Consider the following 13,243-nt stretch of genomic DNA (forward strand, 5'->3'; position numbering starts at 1 on the left):
ATAGTTTGTTTTTAGTGAAATAAAGCTCCAACTATCTAATTTCCCTGCCTTATTTAGTTCTTACACATTCTATGCTTCAGTATTCTAGTAAAGAGAGATACCAACCTCATTAAATATATAGATGAATCAATGTACAAGAGGAGGACAACAAAACAAACAGTATTTGATAATTTTCATAAATAGAAACATTTTGCTGTGCCAAACCAAACATCAAATTGTTGTGTTTTCTGCAAAAAGACAAAAGATATGATCCAGACTTTGACAAGGACATGGAGACGTACCATCAGCTTTCCTAAACAAGTCATAAACAACTTAGTAAAACTGTCAAAAATACTACAAAAAAAATTTATCAGTGAAACTTGTGAAGATAGTAGCTCAAATAATCTTAATCTTATCCCGACAGGATCACCATATTTAAGAAATAACATGTGTAAAAATATTTGGAACAAGCACTTCAGACACACATACATATACAAAATGCTATTCCTTGGGTCCAAAGTCTCAGGCGCAGCCATAAGGCTTTGTTCTTCACCTTAGAATACAGAGTCGAGTCTGGAAGCAGCAGTCCACATTGTTGAGGCCCACATCTTTCGCCCCCTCATGTTTCATCGATACTTTCCTCAACTTAACCACTTTGTGCGATACATGTGGGTTTTATCTTAAAACTTTAGTGTAAGTTAGAAAATTATCCCACTTAATATTACTCAATATTGGGCAGTCACATATCTGATATCTAGGACGACAATTATATTTGATCCACACGATTCCTAACAAACATGAGTACCCCATGCTCTTTCACCACCACAACCTCAAAACCAGCAGCTGAGTTTTCCTCAAAACCTGACTGCGTTTAACAGCTTCAATTCTTGTCCTTTTGTCTGTGTTATCTTCGAACCTCTTCTTCTACTAAGAGACATTGGCTGCCAGTAACATTAAAAATGACACATGGGAGGGTCAGCATTGTTCATTGCCACAATCCCATCACAAAGGGCCCATTTTCTTCTGCATTGCACAAACCATTAATGCAGTCTGCAAATCAGAATTTGTGCCTTCACATGTTGTGTCCACTGCAGACTGAGTTGGTGGACCTATATATAGATCATCCGTAGGATCTGCATCTTAAAGCAAAAGAAGTACCACAGCAAATGCAAACAATCCACTGGTCCAATAAACTTTCGAATAAATCAACAATGAACTGACAGAAAATTAAGCAGCACAGAGAATAAGCAACCAGGGTTTTCTCCAGAATCCAACTTATTATATTTTCTAACTGTATGTAGTGTTTTATTAGTACTTGCTTTTTTTAAGTACAATTGGATTGGCTGGTGCAATGGTTTGCTGGGATGTACATTTTGATGGTAAACATATGCTGTCACATAGTCACATACCACTCCATATTTCAATCATCTCATGATTTCTTTTCCCACAATCATAACGAAACTTTTCTTTTGATAGTTGATATTGGTGGTGACTCCTAGTGTTAATATCATGCATTCTGATGACAAATAATTGCAGAACCTTGATTTGACTACACAGCCTTGAAGAGTGTCAGACTCACACTACTTGGAGAGATACAAAGTCCAAACATTCTGAAACATAAGATTAGGGTTTAGACAAAGATGCTTATGAGTTATGGCCATGTTCGATAGACAAACTCAAAGCCCCTTCAGCCCAGGCTGCAACCTCTAACTTGGCAACCTGAGTTGGAAGCCCATCCTTTGTTCTTCCATGTATCTTGTCCAAGTTGGGACATATAAACTGGCATATTTATTACAAAGTCAGATCATCACGAGTGACTGAGTGAGGCTGTGCCTATGTGGACCATGTATACATTACACACTGAAGAGTACCACTGCAAATCTATTGGCTATTGCAACCTAAACCTGCAAGTCTATTGGCTATTGCAACCTAAGCCTGAAACATATGCAACAAGTCTTGCCTGACATAGTGACATACATAATGAGTTATCACCCGATCAGCCAGACAATTTTAAAAATTTGTGTTTCTGGTTGATGGGTACACATTCATCCATAGGGCTTAAGATTTAGGTGGCAGCTTAAAAGCTAGAGCTAAATCCTAAATTCCACTCTCTAAAATATTAATTCTTAATCAATTCTATCAGGAATATAATTAAAAAATAAAAACACAATACACACAAAACACAAAAAAGTCTTGAATACGACAGTCGTATCACATATATTATAGCGTTGTGTATTCTATTTACTTTAAAAAACTGTTAATTTACTTAAAATAAGCACACATAGTATATTAGTCAAAGTTGTACCATACATGTGGCATCACTGCCTACCAAAATTTTGTTTTGCCGATCAGCATTTGCCGAATCATTTCATTATGTAAAAGTGTAAAACTCATCCAACAGTCCTTTTTCTTCTACCTTAAAATACCCAAGTGGGCCTAAGCCCACTAGCTGAACCTGCAGCATTCTCAAACAGGCTCCCTATGATAGACAACTAGGCCCAGATCATGATCAAGACGGATATTTACCCAATCTTATCCCCACCCACACATGAAGGCCCATATGTCCATAGCCAACCGCTGGATGAAGCTTTGCCCCTTCGGCTTTGTTCAGTTTCCTTCCACAACTCAGTCCAACTGCCAAAAGGCTTAAACCAAATGGCAGCAACCCATCTCCTGTTTTCACTTTTCACCTGTCACTGAATCTCAACAAACCTGAATCAACAAGCAGTCAAAACCCAACAAGAGAAAACAAAAAGAGAGGAGAGCAAAGCAAGGGATTGGCCAAAATAATAAGCAAAACAAAGCTCCAAGAGAGCTGAGGCGAGACAGCAACAATGGCGGTCTCATTTAACCTCACCAATTTCGCATCATCTGTTTCTCTAAATTCTGCTCGTATTCTTTCTTCTACCAACAAGTCCTCCATTTGCTCTATTCCTTTGGGCAACAATTGCAGTCCCAGAACCAGCTCGAGCATAAGCGTTTTAAGCATCAATGGCTCCAGAAGGTGGAGACCCATATCGGTTCAGGCTATGGCTTCCTCGTTCGGTTCTCGGCTCGAAGAGACTGTGAAGAAGACAGTGGCTGAGAACCCAGTTGTTGTCTACTCCAAGACATGGTGTTCGTGAGTACTACTATCCCATCAAATCCCCATTGCTATTAAATTTTGTGAATTGGGAATTTTCGTGTTGATTGGGTTGTGGGTTTGGTTTCTTTTTGAGAGATTTGAGATGGGTACGTTGGAAATTGTGTTGAAGGTACTCCTCTGAGGTGAAATCGTTGTTCAAAAGGCTTGGTGTGGAGCCTATCGTCATTGAATTGGATGAACTAGGTGCGCCCTCTTTACTCTCAATTATGTATGCTAAGAAATGTATCTAGTGTATGTAATAATGTCTAATTTAGATGCTTCATGGATGGCAATGTATGCTTATTTATGTCTGTTATTTGGTGGATTTTTTTTTAGTATGCCTATCAGTCCTTATATTCAATGTGATTTGTTGATTGAGCTTCAATATTTGTGGCTTTAATAGCACTGAATGTCTATTGGATTGTTTGGTGTATGATAACATTGCCGGATTGTTTGAATGTTGAAGAAGCATTGTTTGAATCCAACTCTGTTTCATCACTTTTGTCTTTAGATTTGATCAATTTTGCTTATATTCGGAAGCTTTTTCTCTCCTTCAGGTCCCCAAGGGCCACAGCTGCAGAAGGTATTGGAGAGGCTTACAGGACAACATACTGTCCCGAATGTTTTTATTGGTAAGCAATACTCTTTGTAACCATTATCCTAAAGCATCTCACATATGCTTTGTTTTTCTCAAATGACGAGTCCCCACCTACACCAATACAAATATGATGGGTCCCAAGCGGATCCATGCTTAGGCTGCCCTAGGCTGTAGCTCGGTGTAGCCTAGTAAATATATTACCTTTATATAGTCTCTCAACAAGATGTTTATTACAAAATTTTTACTAATTCAATTGTCCTTAATACTTACGAGAAACTATAGTACATTAGTTTTTTAATTGATAAATGTTACAATAAATGTGTGTACTTGCCCAATGTTGAGGATAAACATAATCTTTGATCAGCAAATTGTTTATCTTCCCCACGAAAACTAAAATCATAGTCTTATATAATGTATATATTACACGTATGTAGTTTGGGGTAGTTCTTTGCTTTATTTGAAGTTTGAAAAGTTAACCATAAGGGTAGTTGCTGAATCATTTTTCCATTCTCTTCCCAAAAACTCGATCTTCCCTTTTTCTTTTTTCCTTCTTTTCTCCAAACTCAATCTTAAGATTATATTCCCTTTTTTGTTCTCTTTTCAAACACTCAATCTCATCCTCCAAGGCTACACACAAAACTACAAAAGTAAGCAAAGAAACCTCCTTGAACTCTTCTTCTGTCTTTTTTTTTTCTCTCTCTCTTCGTTTAGTTACTGAGAAAATGCCGGATTAGATATGAAACTTCTAGAGTTTTTTAAACAGGTTGGTGATCTCTTGGAATCATTGCTTGAAAAATGTGTTACCCTTGCCCCCCTTGTTAATAGTCAACATTGTAAGGGTGTGAGTCATATGACTAACAGATTTACTTAATTTCTTTAGATGCTGTTACATGTAAATCTCAAAATTGTTATAAATGTTAAGATTAGACAATATAGTAAATGTTTATTAGGAAAAAAAAAAAAAAAGTTCGTCGTTTGATAGATTTTGACTTCATACTAATCCCAGCCTCCCTCGGTACAATTTCTCAACAGTGGCTGATTGGATGGTCAGACTTCTATGTTTCTCGAATTAAATTCTTTATAAACATCATAACCACTATCTGAAGAAAGATATTGCCAACTAATGTTGTCGAAGCATATTACAGTTCTGTCATGTTGTATTTCTATTATTGATCTTCTTGGGTGTTTGAGGATGATGGAAACTCAAACTTTTGTTCCTTTCCATGGGCAGGGGGAAAACACATTGGTGGTTGTACAGGTATGATGCTCTTATATATCATATTGTTATCCTTACTACCAAAAAAATAAAAAATTATCTTGTATAGCACTGGGCTTTTAAATAATCTTACAATGTTTTACATAAATTGGAGTGGGAGGTTTAGGGTTCAACTCCATGTAGGTCACAGGATCCGATTATAATACTTGCAAAAACATACATGGCCAGTGTCCATGCAAACACAGACAAATATGCAGTATAAAGAACTCCTCTCCTGGAGCCATCAATTGTAGGGGTGGAATCGGTTTGGTTGGCCGTAACCGACCACCGATGGTTTGACAAATCTAAACCGTGAACCAAACCGGTGTTTCTGGTTCGGTTCACCAACCGAAACCGAAAAAAGTGAAAAATAAACCGAACCAATCGGTTGGTCAGTTTTTCGGTAATTCCAGTAAAAAAACCCACCCCTAATCATTTGCGTATCTTAGTGTTGGCCATGCTAGCTAGTTATAAAGTGAAAAGATTAAAAGAGAATGAAGTTGAACAAAGTGAAAATATTTTAATGCTTAGTGTTGCTTTTTATTATGATATGCAGATACTGTGAAGCTATACCGAAAAGGTGAACTTGAACCTTTGCTGTCAGAAGCTAGTGCTAATAATACACAAAGCTAGCCCCCCAACCCAGCATGTTTTCACTTACAGAACCTGATCTCCTTGCAGCCTATGATTTGAAAGAAAAGATGCCTAATTTACCTCTGCAAATTTCACCGATTAGAGAAAATTTATTGTGATTGCTAATTCATTTGCATAAAACCTTATAATGTGGCAGTTAATAGCTTGTGCAGAGTTTCAAAGGTACAGTAGTTGTGGTTGAAACTATTCGCTTATGGAAAGTGGAAGCTTATTGCTTGTTTTACAACTGATATGACTCCATTTATTTGTTTTTGAACCTTTATTTTTATATGGTTCATGTGGTGTACTTGGAAGTGTAAAGACTAGGATATCAAGAAGTTGCAGGCACTGTATACACCTCCCTTCCTCGTTTAATGTAGGCTAACAGGCAACTCTTATCAGGATGTTTTTCTTTAATCACAGAAACTTCCTTGAAATTTTTAATCCATGCCTGCAAGCGAGGGAAGCTATTGACTTCCAGCACTTGTACACCAGCTGCTGCTTGGATGGCCTCAAGCCAGAATGCTATCCATCCAAAGGCTAAGTCTGTCATTCCAAATCATGTTTCCATCCAAAAACTTTTTCTCCCCAAGGGCATGCTCTTCTAAGATTCTCAGATCTTCTTTGGCGTCTTTTACTGCTTTTGCTTGCTCTTCTCCAGTAGTTTGAATAAATCAAAAAAAGGTTGGCCTCTTAACATACACAAAAGAACTATTCAGTGAAGGTACCATTTTATATGGGGCCCTTGCATAAGGGTCCTTTGGTAGCAGAGGGTTCTGCGGCCACATCTCTTCAATGTACTCGAGGATAACAATGGACTCTGGCACTCTGCTATCGTTTTTTCACCATGAAAAAACACTAGAACCTTCTTATGTACTGGGTTATACTGAAGCAGCAATTCACTCTTGTTGAATGCGTCATCTTCTAGATATTCATATTTGACACCCTTGAGTTTCAAAGCCCATATAACCCTGTAAACATATGGACTTGCCCAAAATCCTAGTACCTTTACTTCCTCCATATTCGTTTAGTTTGTGTTCTTCTTCTTACTCTAGTGGGAATATATATATACCTGATTGAGTCGATGCAAGTCTAAGCTGCTTGGGATCCAAGCAGTCAGTAAAGAAGGTTAGGTGGAAAATACTAATTTGACCAAGTAATAATTCATCAAAAATTTGTCAATTTTCCAATAGCTTCTGTAGGGTGAGTGGCATATGCCTAAGCATATTTCTCAGAAGGTGTCTAATGTAATTAACACTACCATAACTTAAGTCCATGAAATATATGTAAAATGAAGCTGCAAGCTTTTATTTGCTGAGAGTTGTTGGATAAGAAAAATACAGAAACAAGCGTACATCAGATAACATAATTTGAGAAGTAACCCCGAGACTGATAGTATATTTTATGAATCATGGCTTTGCTGAAGCAACAAACGTTTGTCTGAAGCCTTTGGAATAGGTCAACAATGCACTGCGATCAGGAAGGTTGTCTTTGATTGTGGGGAACTCCTTGAACCTTTGAATCCATGCCTGTAAGCGAGGAAAGCTATCAGCTTCCAGCACTTTAACACCACCTGCTTCCTCCAGGACTTCCAGCCACCAAGCTATCCACCCGAATGCTAAATCAGCCAATCCAATCTTGTCCCCACTGAAAAACTTCTTGTTGCCGAGGCCATGCTCTTCCAAGATTCTCAGATGTTCTGTAGCTTCTTTCACTGCTTTCACTTGTTCTTCTCCAGTAACAAAAAAGAAGCCAAGCAAAGCTCGGTTCTATGTCACACAAATCATCTAGCTTAGTTTCAGTCTAGATAAAAACCGAACAAATTAAAGGCGAGTAATGTTTTCTTACTAGATGATCAGCCTAACATGTTACATTACCAACTTGTCAAAGCTCAAACACATAACATATCAAAGTGTCTATTAGCTAGACATTAAAGGTCATAATAATTTTTTTCAAAAATATATATGAAAAAGTGTCAAAACTAAGAAAGTAATGCAAAACAGTTGAGGGTGATCATTACCTTGTCCTCTCCAAACTTTGCCCAAAACCGAGCCAGAGCTCTTTGGTGAGGGTCTTTTGGAAGCAAGGGGTTGTGTGGCCATGTCTCTTCAATGTAATCAAGAATGACAATGGATTCTGCAACTGGTTTTCCCTCATGAACAAGCACAGGAACTTTCTTATGAACTGGATTGTACTCTAGAAGCCGATCACTCTTGTTAAACCAGATATCCTCTTCTACATACTCATAGTCCACACCCTTGAGTTTTAGGGCCCATATAACTCTATAAACATATGGACTAGGCCAAGCTCCTAGTAGTGTCACTCCCTTCATTTTTGCTAGGCCGTGTTCTGATTGATTCCTATGCTGGTTTCTACATGTATATATATAAATACCCAACAATCAACTTGGCTATCTTGCTTGGGCTTCAAGTACATGGTCTATTTATTTATATGCTATTATTGACTTACTTGCCCTTATATCATTAGGTATATATATATATATATATATAAATACCCAACAATCAACGTGGCTATCTTGCTTGGGCTTCAAGTACATGGTCTATTTATTTATATGCTATTATTGACTTACTTGCCCTTATATCATTAGGTACAAGCTCCTTCTATTGAGGTATACCTCAACTTATTTATGTTGAGGTATACCCTATTGGGGCCCACACGAGTCGTTTTGTGTCGATCCGAACCGTTCATTTTTTACATCTCCATTGATAGATCATCCTTACAAAAAATTAGCCAAATCGAAAATCATTTGCCTATCTAACTTTGATCAAATAAATGGACGAACCAAATATTTTCGATGAAACCGTCCATTTGTTTTATCAAAGTTAGATAGGCAAATGATTTCCGATTTGAATAATTTTTTACAAGAATGATATATTAATGAAGATGTAAAAAATGAACGGTTCGGATTGACACAAAAAGACTCGTGTGGGCCCCAACAAAGTTATACCTCAACATAAATAAGTTGAGGTATACCTCAATAGAAGGAACCTGTCATTAGGTATATATATATATATATATATATATAAATACCCAACAATCAACTTGGCTATCATGCTTGGACTTCAAGTACATGGTCTATTTATTTATCTGCTATTATTGACTTACTTGCCCTTATATCATTAGGTAATTATATATATAATATAAATGCTCAACATGGTTGGTGAGTCGTAGGGGAACTATTACTAATGTATCATTATTCAAAGGCTATTACCCCTTGCTCGCCACACTCATGTATACTTCTCGCACCCATTTAAAGTTATAAAAAAATCATATCACTGAGGAAAGGTAGGAAAATATGTTAGGATAAAAATAAGTTTTACATTCGAACCCTTCTGATGTAACAAAAAAACAAATTGAATTACTTAATCCATCTACCAATATTGTAACAAAACTGTTAAATTCCCACTTTTATTTTGTAAGCTTTGAATGATGGCGGTAATGCCATGATAGAAATTCAAGTTTGTCCTTTTGAGAGTGATGATGGCATCGTTTTAGAAAATCAAGTTATTCTTTGTAGATGGATTCGGTAATTCAATTTTTGGGATATTGAGTTGAAATCGTTTTAGAAGATCACGTTCTTTGTAGTTGTTGCTAGGCATTGAGCCACCTTATTACACTCACATGGGGACATAACCCCATCTAACAAAAGATTGAAATAAAGCATTGTATGACACAAAACATGAAAGAAGATCATACGAATTGATCAGCAGGTACTACGTACTGGCATTGTTTTTGATAGCTTCTCTTCGGCCTTTGCAATAGGTCAAAAATACACTACGATCAGGAAGGGTCTCTTTGATTTTGGGATGCTCCTTGAACCTTTGAATCCATGGTTGTAAGAGAGGGAAGCTATGATCATCAGCTTCCAGCACTTTAACCCCAGCTGCTTCCTCCAGCATTTCCAGCCAACAAGCTATCCACCCGAATACTAAATCAGTCAATCCGATATCGTCGCCGCCAAAAAACCTCTTGTTGCCGAGGGCATGCTCTTCCAAGATTCTAAGATGTTGGTGTGCTTCTTTTGTTGCCTTCACTTGTTCTTCTCCAGTAAGGTAAAAGAAGCCGACAAAGGCTTGGTACTATATATTTACATGTTTGTTACACAAAGCATAAGGGTTAATTTGTTCATTTGCATCTGGATAAAAATCTAACAAAATAAATGTGATCTTGCTCGACTCACATTCTATTGGTAGGATATAAATTTCAACCACATGTTTAAACAAAAATCTATATGATTAAGAACAATACTTCCCTCAGTCCCTAATCTCACTTACAGATACATGTACTTTTTGGTCTTTTCATTCAATTTATAAATTAATTTTTTATTTATTTAGAATAAAAAGACAAAAAAAGATGTACTCTTGTGAGAGAGGGTTGGAAGAGCTTCTCCAACTAGATACTGAGGAAGCATTGTTCTATGATTAATGGTTCAATATAAAATGCATGTATGAGAGTATAACGTACATTAGTTATCCAATTAGGTGATGTATGGTTTGGAATGAAAATGGATAGAGAACAAAAATGGTAAGGAGATGGAATCAAGTAAGGAATTATGAAATGCATTCCAATGATTGGTTTGCAAAAGGTAATCAAGTTTGGAGTCAAATTTGGGGTAGGATCTCAGGTATTAAGGTCCAAGATTCGAGTTCAGAGTCCCAAGTCTCAAGTTCGAATGCACGGTCATTAATTTCATAAGAATGATTAATCCATTCCATTACTTCTAACTAAACATCACCAAAGTAATATCATATATATATACGTGCATGAAAAAGGGTCAAAATTGAGAAGAAGGTAAAGGAAAATATATTTTTTTTTTTTTGTAATATATGCTAAGGAAAAATAGTTGAGAGAGTGATAATTACCCTTTCCTCTCCAAACTTTTCCCAGAAGCGAGCCAGAGCTCTTTGGTGAGGGTCCTTTGGAAGCAAGGGGTACGTTGTGAGGCCATGTCTCTTCAATGTACTCAAGAATGATAAAGGACTCTGCAATTGGCTTTCCATTATGAACAAGCACAGGAATCTTCTTGTGCACTGGGTTGTACTTGAGAAGCAGATCACTCTTCTTGTTCATGTACACATCCTCTTCTACATACTCATACTTCACACCCTTCAGTTTTAGGGCCCATATGACCCTGTAAAGTGTAAACATATGGACTATACCAAGCTCCATGAACCATCACTTCTTCCATATATTTTCGATAGGTTGTGTTCTGATCGATTCCTATGCTGGCTTTTAGATCCGATAGTACGTATTTATTCCTAATTAACAATCAACTTGGTTATCAACTTGGTATTCTTTATATGCTATATCATTGACTTACTAATTGCCTAGTCAAGATTCCTCATAAATTAAACATGGCTCATGGGCTGGTTTGTCAGTCAGCCAAATAAATTAAATACATGCATTAATAATCTAAGCTATATTATATACAAAGACATCTTATTTTCAAAGGGAAATCCCTTTTTCACTAGTTTCAGGCACCTAGGGAATTTCACTTGAAAAAAAAAAAAAAAAAAAAAAGAATGTTCCAAACTAATTTTTTTTTTTTTGTACAACTGGAGGCTCAAGGCCCAAAAAGCAAACTAATTAAGAGTTTCGACTACATGGGTCAAAAGTGAATTTCCACCTTAATAGTTTTTAATTTTCTCAAATGCTCATCATTTTTTCTCATTCTTCCAATATGTCTTCTAATTTCTCTTAAATTCTGTTTTTTTTTTTTTTTCTACATTGAATGGATGGAAACATTGGTTGATCATAAATTCTAACTCATTATGTCACACTTGTTTGATCACTCATTTAAGTGTGATGGTCATATTTTGACCTCAAATTTGCTCAATATATGAGTAGAGGTGTCGATAAGCACAGAGAGGATCCCCTCTAAGCTTGGGTGCCACTGCGAGACGCCAACACAGTCACTAAAAACCAAGCAATACCAAGATACATTTAGATTAAAAACCAAGCAATACCAAGATAAGAGGAGCCTCCAAATTTGATAACAACGTACACCATTATTTTAGAAGCTATAGCTAATTGTTCAAGTCCAATCACAAAGGGAGCGAAATTATATAGTGACACTTTCAACTCAAATTAAAGAACAAAGCATGCATGGTACATTATTTCAAACTAGCGTCTATTATCTTGATCATGATGCAGTCAACCTCTCTCTTTGGGCTTTGAAATAGGCCACCAATTTATCATGATGAGGAAGATTGTCCTTGATCACAGGGACCTCTCTGAAATTGTTGATCCAAGCCTCCAAGCGAGGGAACATATTAGCTTCTATCAGCTTTACACCACCTGCTTCTTCCATCCCTCCTAGCAAACCTGCTATCCATCCAAAGGCCAAGTCTGTAAGCCCAATCTTGTCCCCTCCAAAAAATTTCTTGTCCCCAAGCCCATGCTCTTCTATTGTTTTCAACACTTCTTGGGCCTCTTTTCCTGCCTTCTCATGCTCTTCGCCAACTGTATGAAAAAATGCAATGAAAGTTGGGCTCTACAAGGCCCAATGCAATATGTGGTCAGTTGCTTTTTTAAAAGAAAATTTCTATATGCACCCTCAAATTTAAATCTTTATATAAATCTTTAAATTGATAGGTAATGATTAAAACAAGCAAAAATAAGACAAAAAGAGAATCCAAATTCTATTTTTATGTACACTGAATAAAAACTGAAAAAATTTACTAAATAATTATAAGTATAAAAAGAGGACGGACCATGATAAATTTTTTTCATCCAATTGTCCTCCTAGCAAATGAGCAAATCTGTCTTAAGATATTGAGAGTTTTCTTTTTTCTTTAGAGAAAAAGTACTACTATAATATTATTTAGACAAGATAGTCATTTGAGATTGTGCAAATAGTTTTGACAAAATGTGTTCTCTACATGTTTTTTTTTTTTTTTTTTTGTTCTTTTTTGGATTATGCCACTATAAATTCTTAAGAGTTATATTTATGAACCATTTGGACTCGTGTGGAATAAATCTGATATAAAAAGAGAGAAAAATCGCTTTTATTTTCTCAATTATTGAGATTTGGATGAAAATACAGATCAAAATATGACTCACTCACCTTGTCCTCTCCGAACTTAGTCCAAAACCGAGCCATGGCCCTCTCAAAAGGGTCATCTGAAAGCAGGGGATTCTGTGGCCACACCTCCTCAATGTATTCAAGAATGACTGTGGACTCTGCAATTGGTTTGCCGCCATGAACGAGCACTGGGATCTTCTTAAAAACTGGGTTGTACTGCAAAAGCAGATCACTCTTGTTGGTAAGGTTCTCTCCCACATATTCATACTTCACACCCTTCAGTTTTAGAGCCCATATGACTCTGTAACTGAAGGGGCTAGGCCATTTTCCTAGTAGCTTCACTTCTTCCATTTCTGTAAAGATGTGATTTTTCTTTCTTCCTAACCTGCTCCATTTAATGGGTTGGCTTTGTTAGTCTTTATAAGATTTTGGGTTTTAAGTATCAAAGGACTAATTTATGTTTGAATATTGGCTACTCTTGACTAAGAAGAGGATCCAAAGTTTGTTATTTTAACTTGTTGGACCCGGCATGTAGAAATCATATATTTTATGGGTACCCTCTCATTCAAGTTGTGTTTGCCTGCTTGTTTGCCAAGAAAACTGAGGATA

General features: G+C 36.6%; 3 protein-coding genes and 2 pseudogenes across 4 annotated transcripts; 1 reads left to right on the forward strand and 4 right to left on the reverse strand.

Moving 5' to 3' along the window:
- The first annotated feature begins 2,620 nt into the window (after positions 1 to 2,620).
- Positions 2,621 to 5,836, forward strand: GRXC5 (Glutaredoxin family protein). Its single transcript, XM_086253436.1, has 5 exons — positions 2,621 to 3,100; positions 3,234 to 3,307; positions 3,661 to 3,735; positions 4,933 to 4,959; positions 5,513 to 5,836. Exons 1-5 carry the CDS (start codon positions 2,814 to 2,816, stop codon positions 5,587 to 5,589), a joined length of 540 nt encoding a protein of 179 aa, XP_086109562.1. The 5' UTR covers positions 2,621 to 2,813; the 3' UTR covers positions 5,590 to 5,836.
- An 84-nt stretch (positions 5,837 to 5,920) lies between these two features.
- On the reverse strand, positions 5,921 to 6,625 carry LOC147276005 (putative glutathione S-transferase pseudogene; annotated as a pseudogene).
- Positions 6,626 to 6,918: 293 nt separating this feature from the next.
- Positions 6,919 to 7,921, reverse strand: LOC147276006 (glutathione transferase GST 23-like). Its single transcript, XM_086255470.1, has 2 exons — positions 7,610 to 7,921; positions 6,919 to 7,358 (listed from the first exon to the last, which is right to left on the reverse strand). The coding sequence occupies exons 1-2, from the start codon at positions 7,919 to 7,921 to the stop codon at positions 6,999 to 7,001; spliced, it is 672 nt and encodes a 223-aa protein (XP_086111596.1). The 3' UTR covers positions 6,919 to 6,998.
- A 1,235-nt stretch (positions 7,922 to 9,156) lies between these two features.
- Positions 9,157 to 10,798, reverse strand: LOC147276007 (glutathione transferase GST 23-like; annotated as a pseudogene). The gene is made up of 2 exons (XR_015123741.1): positions 10,473 to 10,798; positions 9,157 to 9,689 (listed from the first exon to the last, which is right to left on the reverse strand). The product of XR_015123741.1 is annotated as a glutathione transferase GST 23-like (transcript).
- Positions 10,799 to 11,653: 855 nt separating this feature from the next.
- LOC147276008 (putative glutathione S-transferase) lies at positions 11,654 to 12,985 on the reverse strand. The gene is made up of 2 exons (XM_086252778.1): positions 12,677 to 12,985; positions 11,654 to 12,103 (listed from the first exon to the last, which is right to left on the reverse strand). Exons 1-2 carry the CDS (start codon positions 12,983 to 12,985, stop codon positions 11,753 to 11,755), a joined length of 660 nt encoding a protein of 219 aa, XP_086108904.1. The 3' UTR covers positions 11,654 to 11,752.
- Between the last annotated feature and the right edge of the window lie 258 nt (positions 12,986 to 13,243).

This window comes from Dryas octopetala, chromosome 8 (genome assembly GCF_963921425.1).
Source record: "Dryas octopetala chromosome 8, drDryOcto1.1, whole genome shotgun sequence".
NCBI classification, from domain to species: domain Eukaryota; kingdom Viridiplantae; phylum Streptophyta; class Magnoliopsida; order Rosales; family Rosaceae; genus Dryas; species Dryas octopetala.